General features: G+C 40.5%; 1 protein-coding gene across 2 annotated transcripts; it reads right to left on the reverse strand.

Moving 5' to 3' along the window:
* Nucleotides 1-2,927: 2,927 nt before the first annotated feature.
* On the reverse strand, nucleotides 2,928-10,432 carry LOC101163127 (uncharacterized). 2 transcript variants are annotated; one of them, XM_023955631.2, is made up of 12 exons: nucleotides 10,250-10,387; nucleotides 8,870-8,930; nucleotides 8,450-8,547; nucleotides 8,179-8,313; nucleotides 7,835-7,983; nucleotides 7,625-7,761; nucleotides 7,444-7,537; nucleotides 7,183-7,306; nucleotides 6,711-6,931; nucleotides 6,458-6,635; nucleotides 5,973-6,097; nucleotides 2,928-5,817 (listed from the first exon to the last, which is right to left on the reverse strand). In XM_023955631.2, exons 3-12 carry the CDS (start codon nucleotides 8,541-8,543, stop codon nucleotides 5,476-5,478), a joined length of 1,599 nt encoding a protein of 532 aa, XP_023811399.1. In that variant the 5' UTR covers nucleotides 8,544-8,547; nucleotides 8,870-8,930; nucleotides 10,250-10,387; the 3' UTR covers nucleotides 2,928-5,475. The 2 variants fall into 2 exon arrangements, with proteins under 2 accessions (XP_023811399.1, XP_023811400.1); XM_023955632.2 differs by lacking the exon at nucleotides 8,179-8,313 and having other exon boundaries at nucleotides 10,250-10,432.
* Nucleotides 10,433-10,746: the final 314 nt, after the last annotated feature.

Raw genomic sequence — 10,746 nt, forward strand, 5'->3', positions numbered from 1 at the left:
GGCCAGCAGTCAGGCTCTGGCGGGTCGGGCCAGCAGTCAGGCTCTGGCGGGTCGGGCCAGCAGTCAGGCTCTGGCGGGTCGGGCCAGCAGTCAGGCTCTGGCGGGTCGGGCCAGCAGTCAGGCTCTGGCGGGTCGGGCCAGCAGTCAGGCTCTGGCGGGTCGGGCCAGCAGTCAGGCTCTGGCGGGTCGGGCGTGGAGCCGAGCTCAGGCGGGTCGGGCGTGGAGCCGAGCTCAGGCGGGTCGGGCGTGGAGCCGAGCTCAGGCGGGTCGGGCGTGGAGCCGAGCTCAGGCGGGTCAGGCGTGGAGCCGAGCTCAGGCGGGTCAGGCGTGGAGCCGAGCTCAGGCGGGTCAGGCGTGGCAGTGGAACCGGAGAACCGTCGGGGCGCAGGCGGCACCCCCCTGGGAGCCGGGACGGGTTGGGGCGCAGGCGGCACCCCCCTGGGAGCAGGAACGGGTCGGGGCGCAGGCGGCACCCCCCTGGGAGCAGGAACGGGTCGGGGCGCAGGCGGCACCCCCCTGGGAGCAGGAACGGGTCGGGGCGCAGGCGGCACCCCCCTGGGAGCAGGAACGGGTCGGGGCGCAGGCGGCACCCCCCTGGGAGCAGGAACGGGTCGGGGTGCGTCCGGGACCACCACTGAACGTGGTTGTGGTGCATCCGGGACCACCACCGGAACATGACGGGGATGGGGTGCATCTGGCACCACCACTGGAAAGCGATGTGGTGCGTGCCGGACCACCTCTGGAACAGGAAGGGGACGGCGGGGACGACGGCGACGACCCCCCCTCAGGGCAAGACGGCTCCCGGTGAAGTCCAGGTGGCTCCCACTCCAGGCATACGAGGCAAACTGGGCCTGGTCAAAAACCCAGTAAGACCTCGTGCGCTCGGCTTCCTGGCAGTAAGCCTCTAGGAGCTGCATGTCCCGCTCTGCTGGGTCCAAAAAATATGGTTGGTCCATTCTGTCACGGTGAGGTGGCTCGAGAGCCGGTTGGACCCAGATGCAGAGACAGGAGGCAAGGATCAGGGCTAGTGGGTTTTAATGCACAAAAAGAACAAACAAAAAGCGCTGCAGAGCAGGATGACAAAAACCAAACGAAAACTCACTGTGGCGTGGCGAGGGACAAGGAACGAGGAACAGGGCATGACATGGCATGAACACCAGAACAGGAATACTAATGGACCAACACAGGAGGAAGGCAGAGACAAGACTTAAATACAGACAGGGCAGACAAGACACAGGTGGACACGATCAGGGCTGATGGGGACCAAAGGAAGTAAAACTCAAGAAAACAGACAAGACAGGAGACTTTCAAAATAAAACAGGAAACAGAAACAAGACAGAACAAGGACCAAAAACAAGACAAGTTCAAATCATGACAAATATACCATTAAGGTGTGTGTGGTAATTGTATTGTGAAGACACAAGTCAAATTGTCTGGTTTCAGATTATGTTCCTTGTTGCCAGAGCTGCATTTTAAGACAATGGCTGTGTCTGAAGTCGCAAAAATTGTTCTGACACGATGCATTGTGGTCTATATTCTCTAATCTAGTGAGCATCGATGGACGCTGGTTTTTCGCAGAGACTTCTGGGAAAGTGTTTGAATGGATAATGTAAGTTACACGCATTCATAATATACTAGGGATGCTGGTACGGTGCTCTTACGCTGTGCTGTTGTCATTCCTCAAGGACTCCTTTCACCCTGACCACGGACTGTTTAACCTCCTCCCCTCCGGGAGGCATTTCAGAAGCCTCAGGACAAGGACCACAAGATTCAGGAACAGCTTTTTCCCTAAAGCTGTCTCCTTGCTGAACTCTTCCCTCTGACACCCCTAAAACACCCCCCACACCACCATAGACTCCTCCCCCTCCTCAACACTCTGAATTATTTATTTATTCACAACAAGCAAAACAGTAACTTGTTATTACTTGCACTACTGTCTGCTCATCCAGGAACACTGTATAATCCATCTGCATATTGTAATATTTTCTATGCACTTCACTGTCCATTGCAATACTGTAAACTATGTTCATAGTTCTGCATATAGTGTTCATACACTTTTACATAGCTCATCTGAATAGGATGTTCATAGTACAACTATCGGTATATCGTGCTAATGGTATTTAATATCTGTAAATTATGTCCATAATACTTACCTGTGTAGTTATTGTACACAGCAAAAAGTGGAGTGTTGATTCAACTCCCACAGAGTTAATTTCAACACTTTTTCAGGGTTTATATAGCTCCACACTTTACGGAGTTAAATTAACATTTTCAAAATAGTTAAATCATTTAACACCGATTCAGAGTCAATAGTTTAACTCAATAAATATGTTAAATTAACACAGAGTCAGAGTCAATAGTTTAACTCAATAAATATGTTAAATTAACACAGAGTCAGAGTCAATAGTTTAACTCAATAAATATGTTAAATTAACACCGAGTCAGAGTCAATGATTAACTCAATAAATATGTTAAATTAACACCGAGTCAGAGTCAATAGTTTAACTCAATAAATATGTTAAATTAACACCGAGTCAGAGTCAATGATTAACTCAATAAATATGTTAAATTAACACCGAGTCAGAGTCAATAGTTTAACTCAATAAATATGTTAAATTAACACCGAGTCAGAGTCAATAGTTTAACTCAATAAATATGTTAAATTAACACCGAGTCAGAGTCAATAGTTTAACTAAATAAATATGTTAAATTAACACCGAGTCAGAGTCAATAGTTTAACTCAATAAATATGTTAAATTAACAACGAGTCAAAGTTCCTTTTTAACTCACTAAACTTAGACACTAAAACTACTACCCAAATAAGCGTTTTTTTAAACAATTAACTAAAATGTTTTACCAAGTACTGCAATACGATACAATAGTTGAAATTATATAACCGGCAATGAAATAATTCCCCAAAAAATGTATTTTCAAACATATTTAATATTTTACTCCCATGCAGTCAATTAATACATAACACATGACGGAATAACAAAAAAACTTTCATCTGTTGCTCCATATGAGCTTTGAACATCAAAGGGTTTGTAACATTTCAGTTCTGTTATTTTGATAACACACTTTTCTTCAGTACTTGACACTTTAAAGGCATGGTAATGTTCATCAAAGTACTCCGTAAACAATTTTTGAGTCAATAAAAAAATGGCATCATTAACTAAAAGAATGTCAAGTATTTGAATAAAGATAGGCATTTCTTCCTCCATCAAACTGCAAACAACAAGTCCAGCTCTGTACTCCACACCATTAACTTTAACCCAACTTGTTGTGAAAACATCTTTAGATTGTTCAAGAATCTGAGTGTTTACCACATTTTCCTCTCTCAATGAAAATGATTTAATTGGCCCATATTCCTTCTGTTTGAGTGCTAAGGTTTCCCAGTCATAAGCAATGGCCATCTGATGTTTTTTAGCGAGTGATTTGGTTATGTTTTTGAAATTTTTGAAACAATCTTTTAACAACTTATGTTTAGCCTCAAACCTCATAGACCAGAAAAACAACAAGGGACCAATTTTCCTAATTGAAGACGGGTAATGAATCATAAAATGATGCTTGGGTATCAAGTTTCTGTGCGGATACAAGTACTTGAATAGTTTGTGGTGGTCAAAAATCAGATTCTTTAAATACAGAGTCATACCCAGAGTGAGAGAAGGTGAAAAAACTATGTTCATTATTTGAAGTAACAGTAGTAATAGTTCCCAGTGTCTGTTCCCTGCTGGAATAATGTCACCAAGTATAAGTGGAATGTTTTTTACGAGACATAATGTCTGGATGGAGTTCAAGCCAATGCCATTACCTGGACTATCCAAAATAATTTTAGTGGGACGATTTTTTCTTTCTAAAAAACCATAGTCAAAACCATAGATCCTTGAAAGCAAGTTTTGTTCTGATATGTAGTGTTTTGTGAGATATTCAAATAGCAATTTGATCTCATACTGAGCGACACCTTCAAGAAGATCATGCATTATATCAAAAGAGTAGTTACTGCAAACATGGAAATACTGCAAGGAATTTAGAGAAGAATTTCTTTTCATACCATACAGTGACTTTAAATTAACATTTTCTTTAAGAGACTGCCAATGCATGTCAAACACATCTTTTTCACGAAAGACCACTTTAGGATCATCCTCAGTGTACACTATTTGACAATCATCTTTTTCAACCAAACAAAGGCGACAAAAATGTCGGCTGTTGAATGACTCGTTAAAACCAAGAATGGAATGCATCCCTAGATTATCTCCAGTTATTTGTGAAATTGTTCCATATATTGGCTCATCAGAAAATGGAAGACTTATCCCTCGACTTTCAAGTTGTTTCAAATCACTTATCAGTGGTTCCAGTATAACATCAAAACCGTACTTGTGCAGATCTGGTGTGTGGAAAAGAGATACTAAATGAATGTTCATCAAGATGGAATTAAATTTTGGAGGTAGATTTCTTAAAATGAAATAAATGCAGCCAATTTTGTGAATTCCACGTTTTGACCCAAGGGGATTGGCCGTTTCAAAATCATCATAGAATAGCTGAATTTGTAAAGCATGCTTTTTGGCTGAAAACAGGGGGTGAGTATTAAAGTAACTTCCATCACAAAAGTCATGATACGCATCTGGCTCTGACCTACACTCCCTCTTCAGGAGAGCACAAATCTCTGGATTCTTACACATGAACTTCAGAGATTCCAGAACAGGGACATAAATGAAAGTATCCTTAACAGGTACCTGATCATAAGTACCCGATTTTTGATTACGTCTGGTGTCGTATCTCACTCCCAGTGTTATTTCTCTGGGCTCTACCACTCCCCATTTTAGGTTGAAGAATTTATTTCGTTTCCATTCTGTATTTAGATGAGTGAATGGGTTTTTCAATTTTTCAAAAGATTCATTAATTACAGATATGTTGGGGTCAGTTGCAGGTAAAGCAGAAATAATGGCTTGCTTTGCTTCTGAACGAAGCTCGCTTGTTAGTTCCTCCAAATCACCCACAAGTGAAGATACTAAACTGTTAGAAATGCCACTACCCTGCAGTTTGGCCACAATGGATGCGCACATTTTTTTGGATGAATCCCTGCTAAAATCTGAAACACTAGTTTCTCTACTTTCTGGAACATGGGACGAACTAGACTCTAGAATAACACTGGATGAACTTTGAGAAAGATCTGTTGAATGAAATTGGTCTTCCAAATCATGTGAAACTGGATCACTAGGCAAATTAGTAACAGCTGAAGTATGAACAATTTGTTCAACGTTGCTATGAATAATGTTAAGGTGCTTTCTAAAGCCTGCATATGTTTGAAACTGAAGCCTACAACTTGGCTGACAACAAAACAACTTGAACTTTGGTCCAGGATAATAACCATGTTCACCTCTTATATGTGAAATCAACTGCTGACTGCTGGGGAAAATTTTGTTGCACAGAAAACATGTGAGCATTTTGCTCAAAATGCCTTTAATTGTCCTGGCTTTAAATCTGGGTTGTGAGAAGCACCTCCTGGTTAAGGAGTTTGGCTCTCATGTCTCGAATTCTTGGTGACACCTTCATTTTACCCATATCAATGTTATAAACTGTTGTCTGCAAAAAGGTGTAGAAATTCAGAAGTGCACCATCATAAGACACACTGAAAACAAAATGAGCTTTAAAAAGTTCATCAAATGCCCCAAGGGAGCGGTTTGCCTGGCATGGGATGAGACGCTTGTCAATGGAGATGTAGAATCTGTCGATGTTCCTCTTTTCGCGACCAACGGCTAGGAGGTATGGCTGATGGTTCTGCTGGTTCTGAAGATGTTCTTCCAAACTGCAGCAAGACTGAGGTTTAAAAAGGACATTGGACACTCAAGTCAGAAATAGCACTGCACAAGTGAAAACAAACATTCTATGTTAAAGTAAACTTGCCTACAATTTGTTTCATTTAACTCTTTACCAGTTTTACACATGATCAAAATTAACAAATGTAAAATTACCTTGTGAAAGACAATAACTTTTTCAACTGCATCAGAAGCGCTGATTTTTGGAAACTTTGGTCCCCCAGGTGGTGGTGGAAGGAGATATAACAGCAACAAAAGCGAGGCCATCTCTGCATCATAAGCTATGGACAAAGAATGAATGAACAGCAAAGACTTAAAACAATGATCATTAAAAGGGCAGAAACCAATTACTCTGTTGAAAACGTTGCATATATTTAAAACTCTGCATGTCTCAAGTAGATATGTGCCGCAATAAATAGTAAAATGACAGCTAAAATAAGTTGGCGGTGATGCAATAACTGAGAAACTTAGATATGCCCCAAATAATCTGATTTAACAAACCTGCATTCAAATGTACTGCAAATTCATGTACTTCATGATCTTTTAGGTCATTGAACTTTTAAAGACTTACACAAAGCAAAGAACAAAAAAAGTTATGTTAATAAAGTATTGAATTGTAAACACAAGAGAGCAAAACTCACTCATTGCCTCATCACTTCCTTGTGGACTCTCCGCTGAATGCAACAACTGACGAAGCTCTGGTGTTGAAGTGAGCTGCTTGGCCTCTTTGATAACGTTGCATCTAAAGATCGGGTCCCATTTCTGAAGCAGCCGGTTGGATACCTCGTCATTAAACAAGAGAATGAAGTCTTGATTTACCTATGAGAAAGAAAATATACTATCACCACATTCTGCACATTTCAAGTAGATCTCAAAATATCACTGCATACTTACCAATCCTTTGGTATCCAGGAATCTTGGGAAGATTGACAGGATGTCAAGCATTTTGTCTGAGTCATTGATGAGTTTTTGCCGATGCTGAAACGTCTCTCTCATCTTTCGAAAAATTTGCGTAGTGTCTGTGGCATAATTGAGCAAAGACATTGCCTCCTGACAAGCATCTCCATCCAGCTGCTGCTCCTCAACTACAACAGATCTCTGGAATTTAGGGCCCCCTGAAGAAAGGAACACACACACTTTAAATAAATTAGGCCCTAGTTGCTAATAGGTAAATGCAAAAAAAATTATATAATAAAAATCAGTCCAAGAGATTGTTCAACCAATCTAGTAAGAGGAAAGTGGCTTTCTAATGTCAGACATACAAACTACTTTTGTGAAAGAGGTGACAGCATACAAACCTAAAACTATCTTTGCTCTCTTCTACTACACTAGCTGACATAAGATGACCAGTTTGCAGATGTATTACCTCCTCCTTGAGAAAGGCCAGTGAGGCTATTTGAAGTGGTAGATTCTCGTCGAATCTTTCTCTGGATGGTCTTAAGACGCCAAGAAATGTATCCTGTACTGCTTGCAGCATCATAGAAGTGTTCCTGAAATGGAAATACATTAACACTTAGTGCATTGTCTGTCATTTTTAAGAATATCAGAAATCAAAATGCCCACCCAGAACCTAACAACACAAAACAAATACTATCTCAACGAATATTACAATAATAATTATACATACGTAGCCTTTCTCGGAGTATGGGTCTTTCAGGGATGGAAAAAGTGTCACTATCCCAAGAGCATATTCTTCTCTAACAGCTTTAGTGGGGAGATGTCTGGGAAGAGATTCAATTGGGATTACTATAGTAATAGATAAACAGTTTTGATTCTTTTTTTAAGTCTACAAAAACTGGGCACATTACCCATGTTTATCAATTATGTGGGCCACTATTATATTGACCAGCTTTCTTCTGGTAGAATCTTTAAGAGTCTGTGATGCGTGATATTCTTCAAGGACCTCTTCACCACCTGAACTGGCTCCAAGTACAGCTTCGATCAACTTAGGGAAGACAAAAATTGTAATTAAACGGCAAAAAAAAATGTTGACAGAGATATTTGAACTTTGTTCCAACCTTTTTTGCAGAAACTGCATTGATTGTTCCTTCAACTCTTGATTTTTTCCTTGGGATCTCATCTAGAAGTACAGTTGATGCACTTGCACTTGAACTGAAGCTTGAGTCAGACCATTCAGATGGAGAGGACAAGGAGCAATCAGTAAACTCTAGGAGAAAAAATAAATTTCAGAAATAAAAAAAAATGTACAGCTTTGTTCAAATGTTGCAACATTTATTGCATCTTGTTGGATTCCACATTATACTACAAATTGTTTTTTTTTTTCTGTAGACTGATTTGAGAGTTCAGGTTCCACCATTTGACACTGAATTGCTTCATGTAACTGACCCTTTACATTTCTCACCATCACTTGGGAAAACTGTTAAAACAACGCTGCCTTGGCTGACAAGGTCATTGAAAATGTCTTCGTCAACTTCTGTCCCTGTTGCATCTTTGTATACTACTTTTGCGTCAGGTGGCAGGCAAAACCTCTCGATGACTGGAAAAGATGAGATATTTCTGAGAGCACCTTTTAAGCCAGCACTATTCTCACTTCACAAATTAATAAACTAATTTGGATACAAAATCACCTACACAAAATGTATTTCCTCTTCAAACGAAATTTAAAAACAAACCTTTTTCATGCAGTTGCATGAAATCAAACTGTCCATCAACTTCATCCAGCTTTACATATTTCTGCTGTTGGCGGTAGCGAACCTGCACCAGCATTTTACTGAACCATACCAAAAAGAAAAGAACATGACAGAAATAAGCATTTTTTTAGCATACAACTTAAACAATTCAAGCTAAAATTAAAAACAGTCATATGGACACAGTAATAAACCTGTCAACTATGTTATCCACTACAGAGTTTTGAAACTTTTAAAACCCATGCAGTGGGTTCCAGAATGAGGTGTGTGTGAGCCATGTAATATGCAAAGTCAATTATCTAATCACCAAGTCTGGTATATGTTAGGGTGAGCTTTCCATAAAAGAACAAAAAAAATAGGGAGGGGGGGCATGCTGACACTGCTAACATGACTATCAAGACTTACCTCCTTCACTTAGGGTTTACCAGCTGAGACCCTCTGAAGCTGAAGAGCAACACCAATTGACCTACAAGAATTAGATTATAAAATTTAGTTACATTTACAATGTGGTGTAAATATTGATTAAAGCAAGGTTGGGTTATAAAATTCAATTATACTTAAGTAACCCCCCACCCACACAAAAAAATTTGACAGCCCTTACCAGCCCACAAAGATAGACTTCATAAATATTAGGTTAAATCATTGTCCATAGCTCTAAATAAAACAATTAAAATACAAAAAAAAAAAACTTGTATACATTTTGCTTGTAAAATGCATTTTGCAACACATACAGAGTATAATAAAACGACATTCCCTATTTAATTTCTGGGATAATCTACGTTCACATGACATCCAGCGATTACAAGCAGGAAAGGGTGTCTGTTGTGTCTGTCTTAAAATTTTGTCCCACCTGTAAAAATTTGTTTTTTAGTATGTAGTAACTTTTTGCAAAGTGACACTAAAAAATTCCTTCCTTCCACAGGACAGATGCAATTTTGAGTACGTTTTTTTAAGGGATGCCACAACTGGTTAAAAGTCAAAAATAGTTTTTTACATGATTCAAGCATACATGAAACTTGCTAAATAGTAAATAAATAAAATTATATAAATGCAGGAAAACACCTTTTCCTAAAATGTAAAATAGTTATCTAAAACCCCTAACTGCATTCACACAGAACGTGATTTCGTGTGTCTGTGACCAAGTTAAGGCTTGCTGTTCCTGTATCAGTTCGAAAGGGAGTAGGCCTAAGCAAACAGGTGGCTTTATCATGTCTGTCTGTACGCCAAGGTGGATGTGGAGCGCTCCAGCCCCATGGGCCCTGGAACAAACTGGCGACCTGTCCAAGGTTTCCCCCACCTTTCCTTAACAGTAATCTGACGTGCTCCGGCAACCCCGCTGCTCCGAAAGGGATAAAGCGGGTTAAGAAGATGGATGGACGGATGGATGGAATTGTGACGTTGAGTCGCCATTTTGGATTTGTACTTCACCTGCTAATCGAGTCCCCGAAAACGTCAAGTCCCAGAGACGAGTCCCAGATTGTTTAAAAGCCACAACCTCGCCAACGGTCTTTTTTTTTTTTTTTTTTAAACTCAGGCCGCGCCGCTGAAAACACACTGCGCTCAAATCGCGCCACAGATCCTCTACATTAACTTAACATTGAAACTCGAAGTCTGTGTAATGCCATTACAGAAGGCCACGGACGGGTTGGATGAAACCGCTGCGTGAAAGCAGCTTAACAGCAACAAAAAAGCGTAGAAAAGTTATACAATTCTCTCTAGATACATTATTGTATATACTAAGGGCCATTTAACAGTATTTTTTCCCCATAAATTAGTTTAACTTACCGCTTGTGAAGAACTTTTTCCAGCACTGATGAAATTGCCGCAGCTCATGGAAAATTACCACGTTGCACTTTCTTGCACAGGGTTTCCGAGGCAAAAGCCCAGGGGCCTTGACTCTCTATAGTGTCAAATGAACTTCACTTGGCCAAAATAACTCCAACACTGAACATCATTTGAATCGCAATGTGTTAAAATAACACTTCAAGAGTGTCAGCACCTTGTACTTTCTTGCACAGGGTTTCCGAGGCAGAAGCCCAGGGGCATTGACTCTCTGTAGTGTTAAATTAGCTTGATTTGGGTAACACTGATAAATAACCCCAACACTGAACACCATTTGAATCGCAATGTGTTAAAATAACACTTCAAGAGTGGAAATCAACTCTGGTTTGTTTAACCCCGAAATTTCAACTCTCCAGTTTTTGCTGTGTACATATTATAGACCTCTATTTTGTACTTACTGGTTATTGCACTTCTGGTTAGATGCTAACTGCATTTCATTG

Source organism: Oryzias latipes, chromosome 6 (assembly GCF_053564925.1).
Source record: "Oryzias latipes strain Hd-rR chromosome 6, Olatipes_Hd-rR_3.1".
Lineage (NCBI taxonomy): Eukaryota > Metazoa > Chordata > Actinopteri > Beloniformes > Adrianichthyidae > Oryzias > Oryzias latipes.